At 41.3% G+C, this 17638-nt stretch overlaps 2 protein-coding genes across 2 annotated transcripts in view; one reads left to right on the top strand and one right to left on the bottom strand.

Annotated features, from left to right (window-relative positions):
• Positions 1–12019, top strand: part of LOC112556446 (VWFA and cache domain-containing protein 1-like) — a 37708-nt gene extending 25689 nt beyond the window's left edge. Inside the window, exons 12-29 of the mRNA XM_025225466.1 lie at positions 148–318; positions 563–686; positions 871–976; positions 1302–1380; positions 1496–1585; positions 2134–2276; positions 2742–2839; positions 3051–3134; positions 3224–3334; positions 3477–3599; positions 3985–4183; positions 4369–4434; positions 4740–4826; positions 4999–5114; positions 5267–5383; positions 5498–5643; positions 5817–6041; positions 6514–12019. Coding sequence (XP_025081251.1) covers positions 148–318; positions 563–686; positions 871–976; positions 1302–1380; positions 1496–1585; positions 2134–2276; positions 2742–2839; positions 3051–3134; positions 3224–3334; positions 3477–3599; positions 3985–4183; positions 4369–4434; positions 4740–4826; positions 4999–5114; positions 5267–5383; positions 5498–5643; positions 5817–6041; positions 6514–6947 — 2519 coding nt within the window. The 3' untranslated portion in view covers positions 6948–12019. The remainder of the gene's footprint in view (positions 1–147; positions 319–562; positions 687–870; positions 977–1301; positions 1381–1495; positions 1586–2133; positions 2277–2741; positions 2840–3050; positions 3135–3223; positions 3335–3476; positions 3600–3984; positions 4184–4368; positions 4435–4739; positions 4827–4998; positions 5115–5266; positions 5384–5497; positions 5644–5816; positions 6042–6513) is intronic.
• Positions 12020–12105: 86 nt separating this feature from the next.
• LOC112556448 (myophilin-like) lies at positions 12106–16718 on the bottom strand. Its single transcript, XM_025225471.1, has 7 exons — positions 16479–16718; positions 14525–14679; positions 14035–14101; positions 13836–13940; positions 13458–13490; positions 12697–12954; positions 12106–12437 (listed from the first exon to the last, which is right to left on the bottom strand). Exons 1-7 carry the CDS (start codon positions 16527–16529, stop codon positions 12138–12140), a joined length of 969 nt encoding a protein of 322 aa, XP_025081256.1. The 5' UTR covers positions 16530–16718; the 3' UTR covers positions 12106–12137.
• Positions 16719–17638: the final 920 nt, after the last annotated feature.

Genomic DNA, 17638 nt, shown 5'->3' with positions numbered 1-17638 from the left:
CATCTTTAGCAGGTTGTTGGTATTCTTCAACAGACTGTTTACATAGTACTAGCTACGCAGTCATTATATATACCAGATATAATAAACTTAGTTTTGAATTGAGATGGTAGCAATGATGTAGTCATTAAAATATTTTCTTCATTCCAGCATTGACAATCAGTATTAGTCAGCCATGTTTCCACCGATCAGTTGGACAGCCAGAAAAAGTTCAGCTGATTGGTATGGTGGGTGTAGACCTACACATGGAGGATATTGCACAGGATATCACCTACTACAATAACGATGACCAGTCCTATGCCTTTCTTATCTCAACACAAGGTAGGGCATTGCTGTGTGAAGGTAGGCGGGCTGTATAAACAAGGGACTGGGGGAGGGGGATGAAGATTGGATGCTATAATGGCAGAAAAATGAATTGCTACGTTCATCTTGTCTCAAATAATTGAAATAAGCTATTCCTTTATTCACAACAGATGAACAGTTGCTTTAGGGTGTTTTGGAGACAGGAGGATGTATTATGTTTTACGGGGGTTTGTTTCTTAAGCATCTTCTCTGCCTGCTTCAGGATATGCCATCATGCATCCAGCCTTTGAACGTCCAATACGCACAAACATGCAGCCCATGCACACAGATATCCGCCACTTTGAGCAGCACAATGGCTTTGAAGCTGTTCGTTCTGCCATATTAAGGTAAGTTTATGTTTGAGCATGGATGATATGGTTTATTTTTAGCAAGCACATGTAAATATTCAACCATTTACTTCTTCATTAAAATTAAGCAAATTCAGTTTAATAGTTGTTATTTCGTTAAAACTTTATCCTCAGTATCTTTGTAAAGATATGGCCAATCAATAGTTTTGCATTGTCATTGCAGTCGGGAGGAAGGGCGCATTACACTGCTGCTGGACATCCACAATCATACAGCCCCTGATGGTCAGATAGTGCTTGTGGAAATTGTGGCCAAGTACATTTGGAAAAAGGTGAGCTTAGTCATCTGTAACAGAAGTTTTTCCTCTGCAAAGTCAGTGTCAGTAATAGCATGAAGAGTGGGGATTTCTGGTAGTTGTTCAAGGGTCAGTATTCCTGAGCTTGCTGTGCATCATGAACAGTGCGATTTCTGGTAGTAGTTTTAAGGTCAGTATTCCTGAGGCATAACTCGCTGTGTATCATAGTCATGGAAACATCTTAGCACATTGGGTCGTTAATGTGTTTGTTGTACGATCGTCTGATCTGTGTACATGTAAATTTTCAAGTTAGTGACATGACTTAAAGCATAAGTTTAACCATTCTTCTCTGCTGTTGCAGGTAGACAGTGTGCCATACATTGTGGTACTGAAGTCATACCAGACAGCTCAGGAACAGCGAATACTCAAAAACATTCATAGTAAGAGATGACAATTTCATTACTTTGATCTCTAATGACAAATGTTTGGCAGACCTTTGTTTGCAAACCATTTCAGATTTGTTTTTTCTAAAAAAAAAATTGTTTCTTGTAACAGTGCACAATCAGCCAGAATTGGTCTACCACCGGGTAGATTTGCTGCCTCATGAGAAGATGTGCATGCATCTCAAACAGCTTTCCATCCTGGGTAGGTAACACATTCTTAGAGTTGTGATAAGGGTAGTAGTTTACTTTTTTACAACCTTTAGATTCTCTCGTGATTAGACCCAGCAGTTCTTTTTTTTAAGAAAACTTGACATTTCACAGAGATATAACAGCCCTGGATAAAATTAATAAGAATAAGGTACCCTGCGTTCATTAGTCAGAGACTTGCTAATCTAGTAGTTGTGGGTTTTCAAAGGCTGGATTTTGAACAGCCATTTTTCTTTGCTTTTGCCTTATTTGTCAACAAGGTGTGAGAATACAATACAATTTTATTCATCCACAAGGGCAATTAGAGATAATGCTGATGCTAGATAATATATATATACACATGTTGAAATAATTTTTCTTACACACACACACACACACTTTCCCAGCAACAGTAGATACAGTTGGTGACTTTAGATCACCTCAGGCTAGTGCATGTGTTAGTGACATTATGCTCATTCATGCATATGAGAGAGCGCGCACATACAGCCCATCATGGTTTATGTGTTTGGTTTGAAATAAATGATAGACTTGGGTTGGTTTCAGAGGTCAGCACAGTGTTCCTTTCTCCAAGCAGCTTTGTCAACCCATTTGAACACCTCAGCGAAAAGGAAACAAAACGCAGCATCCAGAGTTATCTTGCCTACCTGAAAGATGACACCCGCCTCATTACTAACCCAGGTCTAAAGGTAATTGGCTGTGGTGGTGATGGTGGATCTACTTTCTGTTATCAGTCACTATTCTGAAGTCTGGCAACACACATGCTTCTCATCATGTGGCAGTATTACAGGAAATAATCAAGATGCAGAAGGTCAGCTGTGATGCTGAAAGTGATAAAAGCAGATAAAACCACTTCAGAAAATGCTTTAGAACACTCCCTGCCCTAGGCATAAAGCCAATCATGTTTCTCCTAACTATAATGTGGACAAAGTAACTGGCATGCAGGTCATAAAGAGACATTGATTTGTTCAGGGTTAGGGTTTGGAGATGGTTTTGCATCATGTGTAATGGAGGGTTTTCTTTGTGTTCGTTGGGGCCAACAAGCAAGACTGTAAAAATGGGAGCTAGATTCCTTAGTATTATTTTATTTTGTTTCTGCAAGAGAGTTTGCACAATGTTATGGGTGCTATGTTAGTATTGTTTTGTTTCTGTAGGAGAGTGTTCGCAATGATGTGGGTGCCAGCAGTAGAATAAACATGGAGTGGATACGACGCTATCAGACAAGCAGCCTTAGAGACTACATTATCAGAAGGTAGGGCTTGCTTCTTGTATTTATCAAGAGAGAAGAGGAGAAAAAGAGAATAATTAATTAGGAACAGAGAGGTTTAGCATGTGTATTCATCTGTCTTTTTATTTCAATAGTTAATGTGCATAAGAAGTTCTTCATTGTGCTTCATCAGGCTGTGGTACAGAGTTCGTCAAGCATCTCTATTAACTACATCAGTATGCTCATTGTCTTCCAGGTATATAGGAATGCCAAGTGGCGTTTTGCGCATGTTCCCTGGAACCTTACTGGACAAGACCTTTGAGCCCACCAAGAGAGCATGGTAACTAAATACCTTTTTCTGGAATGTTTTATTTTGAGCTGGTACACTTTTGGTATTGGTATCTAGAAAGCATGTGTTATTGATTTCAGGTACACCAATGCTCTCATGTACCCAGGTCATGTGACATTGTCAGCACCATATTTGGATGTGGGTGGAGCTGGCTACATTGTCACCATTAGCCACACAATATTTGAGGGAAAGTAAGTGTCTAGTGTTAACTGTCTCACTGATGACAAACTAGTCACGTAGTATGATAACAATCACGTAGTTTCTGGCTGTGCATATGTGGTGGTGATGATATATTCACACAGTGCAATGAATTGTGTGTTTGCTATCTGATAGGCCAGCAGCACTTCACAGCCCATCAGACAAAGTGGTTGCAGTGATGGGAATGGATATAACACTGGGCTACTTCCACAAGCTCCTTGCTGAGCTAATTCCCCCATGTGAACAGACCTCTGTCAGGTAGGTCTACTGTGATAGAACGGTGTATCAGATACAACATCTTGGAGTTCTATCTGCATTAAATTATATTTTGGAACAGTTTTCTTTGGCAAATGCCTTCATGTAGGATAAAATTATCTCCTAAGAGTAAATGAATGGTCATAGTGTGGCACATCTGTTACTTTATTTCCCTGACTTTTTTCAGAATCGTTGCGATGCTTGTTCCAGACACCATTCTTGCATTCTTTTTGCCCTTTGCTTAGCGACAGTGTGGTCATTAGGTTAGAGATCATGATGAAATAAAACATTGTAAGAGTAGAATAAGCAGCTGCAAAAAATTGATCCATCCTTGTTGCGACAGTCTACAAGAAGTGAAAGGTAACCAAAATGACTTGTGTGCTGCTAGGTGTTTTCTGATGGATGACAAGGGCTACCTGGTGGCACATCCAGGACTGATTGACCCTACAGGTAAAGGGCCCGCTGAGCAGCGGCACATCACACACATGGAGCCGCTGGTTGCCAATGATATTCTCAACCATCGCAACTTTGTCCGTAAGAGACTATGCAACCGCTACAACGACAGGACTATTCAGCGCTACTTTGATGTAAGTTGATCAAAATCTGTCGAGAACAGCAGTGGCTATACAAACATGTACAGTATACAATTAAAGTAAATTAAAATTGCTTATAATTTTTTTATTGTAACATTATTTATTTCTTTATAAATGAGTGCTTTTTCATCAGCTTTAGATTTGAAGTATCATGTCATGGCTTTTTTCTCTGTTTTTAGTTCAACACAAGTTTCAGTGGTGTGCTAACAAACCTGGCTCATGGAGAACACTGTGCTAGATACCAGGTTAGGATTTCTTAACAGTAGACATTTTCTCTTGCTGTGAATACAGTTTGACATTCTATTGGATACTTTTTTTACTTACTTTTCTTTTTTGTGGGGTTTTTTTTTTTTATTTTTATTTTTCGTGGGGGTTTTTTTAATGCACAGAGTTCAGGTTGCTATAGAATTCAAGAAGAAGGCAGACATTAGTCTGTTGCAGTGTGCTTGCTGGAAGACTGAATAAAGCAGGGCAGGTGATCTAAAGTGCAGTGTGTTATGTTTCAATGGGTAACATTAAACATGTGCTGTGGATATTTTGGTGTTTGCAGATTACTCACATCACAGGGACAAACGTCTTCCTTGGCATTGTCAACCACACTTGTGAAACAGCCACAGCCTTTTGCCCTTGTAGCATGGTGAGTGCACCTGCTAAATAGATGGAAATGAGAAGTGTGGGTGCATGCATGAGTGTGTGTGCGTGCATAAAAATAGGCCAGTTAGCTGTTGCAAAACCCAGTCAAATTAATGATTATTTGTATTCAGTAATTCCTGTATGAATGACAGTGACTGATGTTTATGTCTTGGCAGTATGATCGTCTGTGCCTGAACTGCAAGCGTATGGAGCAGACAGAGTGTGAATGTCCCTGTGAGTGCCCTTTGGACATGGACTTCTGCTCTGGGCAGCTTGTCGACAGTGAAGGCTCGTGAGTTGACAAGAGCCCTTTTTTCCTCTCTCTTTTTCATTTTGTAAAAGTCATCATATCCAGTGCACAAATATGAAATTTATATACTACTCTATGAAATTGTCTCCCATTATTCACGGAGTAAAAATGTTTCAACATTCCGCATTTCCCAGAAACCCCAGCTGTCCTCATGACCCAGAGCGAGAGCAGTTGATGGTGGTCAGCACAGAAGTGGCCTTGGAGCTTGAGCAGTGCTATAATCCCAAGTGTGAGACTCGCAAGAGCAAGCTGTGAGTTCACCTTATTCATCCTAATAAAACATTTATATTCATGTCATTTTGCTTTGTGCATTGAAATTGCTTGTTTAATGATAAACCTTTTTATTTTTTCATTCCATGTTTCAGAGACTGCCTTGGTGTAGTAGACTGTCAATGGTGCCAGGTGCAAAAAGATGGACACACACCACTGAAGACACCATACTGCGCTACTCAACGTGCGTGTTTTGGTGGTGTGGTTGGAGCACATTCACCATATGGTGACGAGATAAGCGGTAAGCTCTTTTGAAGACTTGAAATTTTAAAAAAATTAGAGATGAAACTTCAAAGTCTCTTTGTTGGATACTTAAAGGCATTTGTGCAGTGTTTTCATCTCTTATCAACAAGTCTTGATTCTGGTGTTGGATGCAGACTAGTAGTGACCGTCTCTCGGTATTGTTTCCATCAGATACTGGAGAAATAGAAACGGTGGCCATGAAAAGCACTCCTGTTGGACCAGTGGCTGGTGGCATCATGGGTTGTTTCTTACTTCTAGCTCTTGGTGTGTATTGCTATCGTCATCATGTGCATCGCCATGCACACCAGTATGTCAGCACCCTGCCAGATAACCCACATCGAGGTTCACACTATTACAATGATGAGGAACCTGATGGCTTAGATGACACTACAGCAGGTTGGTGTATCACCAGCATTGTTTCAGGGGTGGGAGGAGCGGGTGGGAAAACCTGAAGTAGTATTCTTGTTTGTTGGTATTTTTGTTCTTTTTATAGAGAGAGTATGTGTGTTGTAGACTGCCTTATCACTTTGTGAAAATATTCATTAAATTTTTTTTTTAATTGAGCATGCATGGGAAGTCTTTATGCTATAGATACCATGAAAGAACAAAGTGCGTTATGCAAAGTGCAATAATTAAAGGTTAAAGTTTGTTTAGTTTGTCTAATTTTTTTTAATTTTTGGTTTGTTTGTTTTTTTAAAGCATACTTAATGGTGTTTAGGCATATCAGACTCTAACATGCTGCTTTATGCTCATGGCAAGCTTTATTTTATCCTTTCTTTGTTCCTTAAATCATTTGTAGGAATTAAAGTGTTGTTAAAACAGTTTATATGCAGAAGTAAGTTCAGTATATTTTCTTAATGATTTACAGGTCATACAAACTTTGTGCTGGCATCATTTGAAAATCCTGCCAGCATTTCTCCATACCGCGTGAACACATCATACAGGCGTCCTGCTGGTGGTGACAGTGACCATGGCTACAGCACCATGACACCCCATGAAGACTCAGAGCATGCCAGTCTTCCATGTCTCGACCCACTGTCTATAGCAAAAGATCGTTTCAAGCCCCCACCATACACAGCTGTAGTCGTTCACCCACCAGTTCTGCCCCCTCCTCCTAGCTGCACCAGCCGTCGGAGTCGAAGTCCCACTCCACCACACACAAGGCTGTCGGCTTATACACCTATACCTGAGCAGACTTGCTTGTCCACGGACATTTGCAGCCCTGTGCCTGGTGTCACAAGCATCCGATCCCCACATAGCATCCTTGCCAATGTGCAGGTACACATGGTAGACTCGCGCTGATGGGGCATCACATGTTGGGAGAAAATGTCTTACTCTGTATGAGCATAAAGCTCAGGTGCTTTGTGAACTGGGAGGTGTTTTCACGCATGCTCGGACATGTGCCAAGTAAGGGCTGAAGAACAAGACCAGCACGAAACTTCACCCAGTCGTGAGCACGCGGGTCTAGTTCCTAGATTGAGGAGGTGTTTATGTAATCTTCTGCTAGCAGCCTGTTTCAGGCACGCTTGACCTCAGGGTAGTCCCACACAGAGCTGTAGAAAGTGTGACAAAATACAAAAGAACACTTGTTTGCTTCCTGCACCACCTCTGAGACAACAGGAGGGGATCTTGCTGCAGACCTTTTTTTTTTTAAACCTTATCAGTGTTGAGTGTGATTATGTGAAGGGTCATTATCTTTTCCTTCAAAACTTCATTTTCCAACCTGCATCAATATCAATTGTGCATGGCAGGTGCTTGCACAGATAAGGCAAGAGCTGGAAGACTGAAGACTGTACCCCCTGCATTACCCTGTCATTGAAGTGGACAGCAAAGTGGCACCTACCGTGTGGCTCAGTGACAGAGAGTAGGGTTTAGTGATGGAGGCCACAGGAGTGAGGTGAACACCACCACATGGATGGAAGCAAGTCCAGGGTATGGGGGTGGGGGAAATCATGGCTATAATCTCAGGGATACTATCAGGCACTTCTCCTCTCCCTTGGCCAGATGAACAGTGAGAGGCTAAAGAAGGAGCTGGGCTGTGTATCACCACGCAAGGGCAACCAATCACAAAATATGCAGAAAGACTTGTCCTTAAGAATCCAGCCTCTGTGCCATGGCTATTCTGGCATTTAACATATCTCAGATAGACTGTATAGAACATCCCACTTCACACATCATTGTTCACATTGAACAGGTTCCTTGCTGAAACATTGGCTGAACATTATTAAAAATTATGCCACTTCCTCTGAGATGACAAGGGAACTGGCAGCAAATCTGTAAAGTGATTGTAGCAAATGGTCAAGATGTACACTTGCCTTAGGACAAGACACTGGCTGTTAACCCTACTTTCAGTCAAAACATAGAACAAACATATTGTGGGCTAAGGTTGGCAAGTGCTGCTTGAACAGGTCTTGATGTGTTTCAAGAAGTATGTCTGAGTTGGGAATGTTGTGATATACCATGACCTATGAGGCGAGTCATGCAGATTCATCCCTTTAATATCATGTTACATTTTTATACCATAACTTTTGTTTTTTAATTTGTTTCAAAGTTCCAGATAAGCTGAACCATTAATGAGGAATGTTTTGCAAGCATGTTAGGCTGTGTCATGCGCCGGGCAGACTGCTTTGTCACTTTGTACAAACTGAACTGTGAAGTGCTTTGGGAGGAGGTGCATGGTGGATGTGACATTGACGCAGATTTTTTCCCGCGTGGATACCCCTCATTAGTGAAACTAGTAGTGATTTAGTTTTAATCTTTTTTCTTCCTTCCTGTGATCATGAATGTAGTTTTTTTTTTTTATGTAATTGTTAGTAAAATAAACTCATTCAATGCACGGACAAAAAGAGACACAATTGAACATTTACAACAGTAGTAGTGGCATGAAGTATGCGTTGTTCCAATATTTACAGTTATCAACCTACAATAAAGATTGACTCACTGTTTAAAGAGCATTTTTGTAAACATTTATTTAAGCAATAGTATTTCCAAAAACTACAGTTCTCGTTTTCTGAAATTCAAATGAAAGATGGTAATCATATGGAACAGAGAGGTCCTATCAGTTACAAGTCAGAAATTTTTTTTTTTTTTAAAGTTTGCAAAATACAACCATGAAGTGCCACAGAATGAAATATTTTATTAAATGTACTTAAAATATTACTTTTAGATGGTCATTTTCAACTGTAGTAGTAAAAATCCATGTCAAGTTGAGTAACCAGCAGCTATCTCAAACATGGCTCTTGACCAACTGACTCATTGCCTGCTTTCAAATATAAAAAATACCTAAATAGTTGACTATTTTGGTTATGTTTTATGAAGTAATTTATAGTAAAATGATCTCAGAAAAAGCCAACAGTTTCTTCCCTTGTATATTTACTTTTGCATGAAGTTTTGGGGAGGCAAATCGTACAGAAAAAGTTTAGAAATATCTCAGAGACACATTGGAGAGTAAGTAGACTTTTTGTAAGGGGAGAACAAGAACACGGATCATCATACACATCTCTACAGGATAAGATTATTTATGCAGCTTGCGGTATCTTTTTTGTGCATTTACTCAACCTGTCTCTTGTATGAAAATGTTGTCTTAGACTCCATGTATGCATGAAGTGTCTGGTTTGATTTGTTTTTATTGTCTGAGGCCAATGGTGTGACCATAATAAAAACTGTCGTGTGTCTAACCAGGAAAGAAATCTGTCTTCATAGAAATAACTTGCAGCGGCATTATACACAGGTATGCAAGTGAAGTTGTAAATATGCATAATAGATGGACCTCCTCCCTTCCCCAAATCACTCTCCTTTCTTTTACTGCCCTCTCTCTTCTCTCCCCTTTTACCACCACCTCTATCCATTGGTCCTACATTTTTTTTTTATGGTCTAGCGCTTTTCAGATATGCATTTATTTATTCATTTTTTTAGTTTTTTTTTTTTATTTCTCCTCGCATTGCTGTTCAGTATGATGGTATGTTTGGTGTTTCCATTATGAGAGTCAAGTGTTTTAAAGGTTAACCCCAAGTGCAGCATTAGCTTGAATGAATTTACTTCATTACATTATATTGCAGATTCTGGGCAATGTCCTTTTCACAAGAAAGAAAGAACAAGATACAAGCATTTGAACACTAAAATTCTCACCTGCATTCTGGAACAAGGCCAAACCCTTAATTCCTGCATCACTCAAGTAGGCTCACTGTCATGGGATCACATCATTAACATGCTGAAAACTCTCTCTAACATCGCCACATTTCCAATTAGTCGGTTAACCTGTCAGCAACTGTTTCATTTTTAACTTGGGATAGCCTTTAAATCACAAAGATTTGGATAATGGTCTTGTAAAAGTGTGTGGCAGGTTGTTCACTCATTAGAAACAATTTATTAGATGGTGTTTTTGAAAATTGCAGACGCTATTCATAATCATCTGTCCAAGGTGTGCAAGTTCTTGAGCAGTATGTGGGTTGACTGTATCAGAAGAATGCCAGGAATTTTGATGTTAAACCTTGCCATTGCAGTTGTTGTGTCTGCTTTTCAATTCCTGATATATCACAATGGAAGCATTTCAGTTTGTTTGGCCGGTAAACTTTGTCTTGTACAGAAGATACTTCGTTTATACTTGATGACTATAATGCAGACTTCATGTGTCAATTCTTTTGCTTTGGCCTTTTTACTTGAGTGCACCGATAATTGTTATATGCCAATTGACACTGTATTTGGTTATGTATGGACACTCCCATCCTCCAGTCTCTGTCTCTTATATGCATGCACATGCACACTCAACAAAAATCGTGATGTTATCATTACCAAATTGCGAAAAAAAGGATGTCTGCATTTTAAAATTTTGGAAGTATTTTGAAGATGTTTCCTGTTTGTATTCAAGAGCATTGTATCTGAAGGGACCCACTGGCAGTTTTGTGGAATGTACAAACTACAAACAAAGCAAATCAGCAAGTCTTAAACACATGTACTGACGGGTATGCTTGCTGATGAAATTATTGTTTGACCAAACTGAATTTTGTTTTAATCTGACAGTGACACAGATTGCATTGGTGGCTTACTTATTCCAGTCTCAGGGCAAGGCATTATTCTGGAGCAGAAGCTAGTTTAATGAAAACCCAATATTATCATCTTAATTTGCTGTGTACTATTACTGATGCCTCTTGCTCTTTGTCAGTCCTACATTCTCAGTTTGTCTTGGTTGATTGGTTGGCTGCTTGGTCTCTTTTAGAGGTTCATCGGTATTTAGGAGCATTTCATTTCAGGTATTACATTTTATCCCACGGGGAATGGTTCTGTTTTTCATTTCATTGACCGTTGTCTTTGACAACACTAATTGTTGAACCTGGGTTTCTGGAATGGGTCTTTGAAGTATCACAAACCTGTGCCTAGTTGCATCTCTAATGGTTTTACCTCCCTTCAAATCTGAGCATGCTTGTACTTTGGTTCATTAGCTCAAGTATTTGTAAGTATCTTTGAGAAGTCAAATGGGCAGAAGTCTCCAGAAGCAAGCAAATTCCAGAATTACTACTCGGTCCTCTCGGTCTCCTGTTGCTGGGGCTTTTTGGGGTTTTTTTTAATGTTGAACTCCCTTCTATTAACATACTAAGATTTCTGCATGTCATTTGGTTAACATTGCCACATCATTGCTATGATGACCTTTACAGGAGCATGTAAGTCGTCCAGGTCTGTGCTAGGGATGTTATGTTTGATAGACCCACAGAGCTGAGTTGGCAGATCCCTGCCTTGTCTCCATTCAAAACTTGTAACCATATGCAAGTTAGTGCAGTACTGATTTTGTACCAATGTATAGATATCACATGTGGAGCTTTTAAACAAATCTGTGTCGGAGCACCTGTATCCATATTGGGTACCTCTTGCGTTTTAGACCTCTCGTCAGTTATCTGCCCCCAGCTTGCATGCATGTGGAATTTCAGGTGATTCCACACCAGCCCCATGTCTGGCTGTGCTAAGAGTAAATGAACAATATGCTGCTAGTAGTGTAGATGTATGATCCTTTGAATTGTACATATTTGTCAGCCAACACTGTGAAGGAACTGGGATATTACGTAATTGCAGGTGTGTCATCTTACAGTCTGTTGCATTTATACGTCTGATAGACTTTTGTCAATGATGATTTGTATAGATGTAGCGAAGGTTGGAGAGGGGGATAGTTTACATTGGAATGCTACAGTAAAATAAAGGCTTGGTAGATAATTATACCTCTGGCTAAAGATATAAAAAAAATTGAATTGTGAGCAGGCTCACAAAGTCTGCCTGTGATCTGAACTAGACTGGCCTTGCTAGTGTCAAATCCATCTGTATACAGTTGATGTGTACCTTAGAACTCAACACACATCAACATATTTTATAATAAAAACAAATGTCAACTTTCTTTGTTTTGTTTTTCTTTCTTACGCAAAAAAAGGTCACATTCAGAGTACAATAGGCAATTCACACATTAGTGGCTAGTTAGAATTTAGAAGAAAAAAAAAAGAACACTAGAGTCTACAGGGTTTTGTCCAAGCTGGTGAACACGGAATCATCGCCATTGCGAGAAGGATCGTCATCGGCCTTAGAAGACGGGAGGAAATCTGATGACGTGGACGACACTATCTGGCGCGGCATACCGTAGGCTGTCATCCTGGACTGGGACGCAACTCTGTTGGAACCGTACTGCAGGCCGATGATTGCCTCCCCTTTCGCTCTGGGACTGGGACTCCCGTTGATGGTGTCGTCGCTGCTCAGGCTGGATGTGGAAATCTGGCGGGGCATCCCGTATGCCGTCATCCCTGCCTGTGATGCTACCTGCACCCAATCCGATCTTGTCAACAACATAGCTAATACCCTCATGGGTGTAGAAAGATGTACATCCGCGTATAAAGGCTTATATTTCAAAGCACTAGAGTCGAGTGCTGAATTTTATCACCATCCAGTTAGGTCCAAACAAGATTTTTAAAAAATTAAGTCTGCAAGATTATAAACCGACGATCTCTGGTTTGCTATCATTAGGCAATTTATATTTTAAAAAAAATCTCCAACAGGATTTGTGACTGAACCATCTGACCTGGTTGGAGCCGTACTGCAGGCCAATGACTGCATGGCTGGACGTGGCCACGTCGCTCAGGGAGTCACCGGACATGAGGATCTGACGGGACATGCCGTAGGGTGTCATGCGGGCCTGGGTGGGCCCACCAGGGGGCCCGCTGTTCTGGCGGCTGATGCTGCGTCTGGCATCCTGTTTCTGCTCCTCGCTAAACTGACGCTGGTTCCGGGAGGCCAGCTTGACCCCGAGCTTGGGGCCCCGGAAGCCGTTCTGTTGCGCCTGGGACAAACCCTCAGTGACGTTGATCACACGTTTCATGACAGTTGCAGGTAGGGTAGTCATCACAGGAGATCGTCAGAAATTCATGGGGATGGGGTGTATGTGTTTTGTGCACCCATGATCCCCCGACTTCCACTCTTGTGTTTTACTTGCTATACCAGTGATTATATTCAAAGTGTTGTGCTTTGTCCATAACACTACACCTGCACTACCTAACTCTCCTCCAATATACATGGAAATGCTACAGCACGTTAGGAAAAAAAAAACAAATACACATACCAATGATTTGTTTGAATTAATCAAATTTTCAGCACGATGGCTGACCTTCAAAACATTGGGTTGTTCAATATACCATGAAATATGTGGAGTAACGACTTTATCTATCCAGGACGGCTAATCTCTTGTAAGGAAGAGCAGTTAATGTCATGGTCCTCATGGATGGTCAGTCAACGTCAAGGTTGGTCTCAGTATCAAAGACAATCAGTTGTGAAGTAATAACTTACCAATGAACCCAATGCGTAAAGGCAGTTGATTACCTTGAAACAAAAATAAAATTCTTGTAAACCACAATGTAAGGTACAACAAATGTCCACAATTCTTAAAATGAAAGGTCTACTCATTTTTTTAAATTTATTTCCTTTTAATTTAAAGCTGAAATCTGTACGAGAGATATAAGACTTAAAGAGAGCTAACCTAATCAGGTGAGCTTTTCTAAGGTGATATGAACTAACCATCAGAAGAGATGAGTTAATGTATTTAGAGAGATGAATTAATCTCCACCAAAGACGGAACTCATAAGAAGAGATACGAGAAACACATAAACAGACAAATGAGCTAACATATTGAAGAGAGATGATCAAACATATCAAAGGAAGACGAACCAGATATATGGCGCGAGCTTCATAAAGTTCTTTGACTTGGAAAGTGTCGATCTTGTCCATGCCGTACTGTACACAGGCCTTGAGGAACAGCTCCACATTCTCCATCTACAGACAACAGTAGTTCAGAGGGTAAATTCTCCTCCTCTCAATTGGGCAGGGTGAGGTATTTAAAAAAATACTGTAAAAGTATTTGACTCACCTGCTGGAAAGCGGACGGTCGTCTGTGGTACTTGCCAACTGATCCCGGACTAATTTTGTTCATCAATCTGTTTGTGAGATGGGAATATATTTATAAGGTCTGCAGACGTAGCAAGTGCGAGTATCCGAGCATCAAGTATAATTACTTTTATTTTATGGTGCAGGTTACATTAAACAAGCAGGTTCTGACTACCAGCCAGTTATAATTGTATCCATAATTATCATCTTATCATCCATGCCGCGACTGGGTGTTAGGACGTACATAGAATCTAGGATATCACACTCGAATTTTGCAAATGCCTGGTCTGCCATCGGTAAAGACATGATATTTAAAATTCACGTAATCCTAATGGGACCATACAAGTACAACCATCATCTAACAACAACAATAAACATGCGGAGACAAGTGATGGAATAGTGATAGACTGACAACAACCAATTTATAGCGAGTGAGGACTTACACCAGGTCACACCACCTAGTGAGGACTTACTCACACAAGGCCGTGCCGTCCCTCAGCAGGCTGGCCACGTCCTGCTCCGTCTTGATGTTGGAGACATCTCTGTCAGGAGCCAGTCTTCTGTCCATCACGGCCTCCATCCACTTAAGTGCTGTCACAGAGCTGGGCAGGTCGAACTTCTCTCTGGCCTTACACAAACAATCACCTTTATTGTGTTGTTCGTGCATGCGTGCTTGCGTGCGTGCGTGCGTGCGTGCGTGCGTGCGTGCGTGCGTGCGTTGCGTGCGTGTGTGCGTATGTTTTATGAGTAGCCGAACGTCCGTTCACTTTACAAACAGCCCCTGCGGCCGAATTGTTAAGCTTACAACAAGCCCCTTCGTGGCGAACTGGTTAATTTAAATCGTTTGAAGTGCAATTTCCAAAGTTGATACTGATATCAGTTGAGGGGTCACCGGGGTCTCATTAATTAAATTGTTTGGCCAAGTAATCTGGAAATCGCCTAGAAGCAAAGGAACCCCAAGTGAAATCAGAACATGTTTCATGTTTCTGCCCATTCTTTTTAGAAAAGAATAGGTAAAACCTTATTCTGTGTGTAAGTGGGCAATCAGTGGAGCTCGGACCTGTGACGAGAAAAAAATGACCACTGCCTACCAAGAAACGGGTTTGGTGGGTTTGGCTGGTTGGTTGGGTTTGGTGGGTTTGGCTAGTTGGTTGGCTCGTTGGTTGGATGGGTTGGTGGGTGGGTGGGTTGGTTGGTTGGTTTCAGACAGCTTGAGCTTGTACAAGAAAAGAAGGAATAAGGGAGTGCATGCACATGAGGCTGCTTGTCTGCGGACATGAGTTTCTCACCCACACCTATGGTGGTTTGGGCGACGGGTTTCGAAAGGGTTGAAGGTTGGGTACAATGTCGATCAGCGCGGTGGTTTGATAGAGTTGTCAGACTACTCACGCAAGAAAACAATATCTGCCGTCTGCCAGTCGGGATCACGGATCAGCCGCCGTTAATTGTTGACTGCACTTAACGTGTTCTGTGTTTTATCGGGTGGCCAATGTCGCGCAAGGTCACGCAACGCTTTGACTTACCGACACGGGTGGGAGTGGGGTGGGTGGGGTGGAAGGGTCTTGGTTCTCAAGATCAGCGTTAATCTCAACCCCGCAACTCTCTGGCTTCTTGCACCCGACATGAAACATGGAGAGACGACTGTGGGAGTGTCGCTCTGTTTACGATGTAGAAGAACTTGCACGGGGTGAGGGGAGGGGAATCAAGGGGTGAGTGGGTGTAGAGCTGACGGGTTGCAGCTGCTCTTTGAGTAAAAGCGTTCGGGAGCCGAGACGCACACGAGGTCTGGGTAGACGGATAAGTTGTAAACTTTAAAGTAAATTGTATTCATGGAACAATGTATCCACTTTCGAAGCAATGGCTTGCCTTGAATAGACTCACAAGAACGTTTGTGTCGTGAAAGGGAAAATGAGAATACTGACACATTAAATCATTATCATCATCATCATTGCAGACGTAGTATCCGCAGTCATCCCTGTGATGTTTTGAAGAGGTTATTTGTTTTACAAAATCCCCGACAGCTGCACTTATGCAGCTAACAACCACGAATCCAATTAATCATCTTACGCACGAAACATTTCAAGAAATCATCTGAAGCCTAGAGCTTTAAAATCATGGAAGTTTTCTTTCACTCGGTGCTGCAGGGCAAGTTCTTTGTCATCTCAACATTCTATCTACTTGTCAATAAACTTATTTAATCTCGTTAATACATTTTTTGACTATTTACTCAAACAGGTATTAGTCGAGGGTTTCCATAGGAACTCTAAAGTTTCAGACAAGTCTATACTCAAATGGTATTCGAGTTTTCAGATTGTCTGTGACCTCCATTTTTGAAAAAACACTTTATCAGAAACTATGCGGCTTATCTCTGGAAACCCACCATATGTGAAATTCACAAAGTTGAAATTTAAAAAGCAACAAACATACCTTTAAGCAACAATCTCTGTGAAGCCCAAAAAGCGGGCCTTGATTGGCCATGGTGCCTCGAGTGCGTGCGTGTGCTTGTGCGCGCGAGCAAGTCTGTAATTCAGGCAACGGAATGCCGTACCCTCAGCATGTCCACCCGTAGTACCCAAGTCGATACGCTGCTGGAGTGTTTCGTGACGCCTGATAGTTTGGTTCCCTGTCCCTCCTGATTGCAATTTGAAACCCTATCTACCCTCTCGGTTTACCGTGCTGACTGGTCAAATCGCAGCTTGCTCGAGTACCTACCCTACTTTACCGTACTGGCTCTGGTAAATTTGTGAGAACCAACATTCTACTGCAGCATCAAAGCCCCTGAGGAAATTATATTTTGCGGAGGGAAGACTGGTCACTTGGACTTCCAGAAAACCACAAACTTATATGAATTTGGTTTAGAATACAATTTTGAGAAGTTTTTGAAGACGAAAGAAGAGAATTACATATTGATTATACATAGACTTTATATTACATAATGATGCTGCATTCTATGCCGGACCATGTCTTGGAATTCCTACTGTTTTCCGTATAGATACATAAACCTCGGCGACTTACATGATTTCACAAGTGATAACACCTTACGCGAACCTCTTTGCTGTCATATCATTGTGTTATACGGTGAACAACATGCTTATCTTTGAAGAGTAACTCTCAGTTTGACATTTTTCTTTCGAACATGATTGCTTGAGGATTTTTCTTTCAATATGTATTGTCTGGTTAATGCAAATAAAAGACCAAACGACCAAGCTCCCTCCCACCCACATCTCCCTCCCCAAAATGGCGTACGCCCTTTCCTGTGGGGACTCCATCTAACCCTCAAATCGTTTTGGCTTGTCCAAGAAGTAGCGATATCTTTAATCGGTTTGGATTAACAGCTAAGCGCGAGTCTTTTACCCACTCCGACTCGTTGAGTACATACATCACCCACCCTCAGCACCCGGGCTTATCGGCTTATCACTTGCCCCGCCTTTTGTCGACGACAGTTTATCTATGTTCAAATCCAAATTCCAGGTATCGGTGTCGGTTCGAAATACCTCGACGTAGTGGCGATTACAGACTGTGAGGGAGGAGGTCGAAAACTGCTCTGAGTTTTACCCAATCATAAGAAAATAAAAATGCAGATCACT

The sequence above is a fragment of the Pomacea canaliculata genome, linkage group LG2, assembly GCF_003073045.1.
Source record: "Pomacea canaliculata isolate SZHN2017 linkage group LG2, ASM307304v1, whole genome shotgun sequence".
Lineage (NCBI taxonomy): Eukaryota > Metazoa > Mollusca > Gastropoda > Architaenioglossa > Ampullariidae > Pomacea > Pomacea canaliculata.
The sequence above is the reverse complement of the archived record's forward strand: the minus strand, read 5'-3'. Positions and strand labels throughout refer to the sequence as shown.

Excerpts from the sequence above, each read along its gene's own strand:
- LOC112556448 (XM_025225471.1), bottom strand. The coding sequence starts at position 16,529 with ATGGCCAATCAAGGCCCGCTTTTTGGGCTTCACAGAGATTGTTGCTTA. Across the intron at positions 14,680-16,478 it reads ACAGAGATTGTTGCTTAAAG|GCCAGAGAGAAGTTCGACCT; the intron begins GTATGTTTGTTG and ends TGTTTGTGTAAG. Across the intron at positions 12,438-12,696 it reads TGCAGTACGGCTCCAACCAG|GTAGCATCACAGGCAGGGAT; the intron begins GTCAGATGGTTC and ends GATTGGGTGCAG.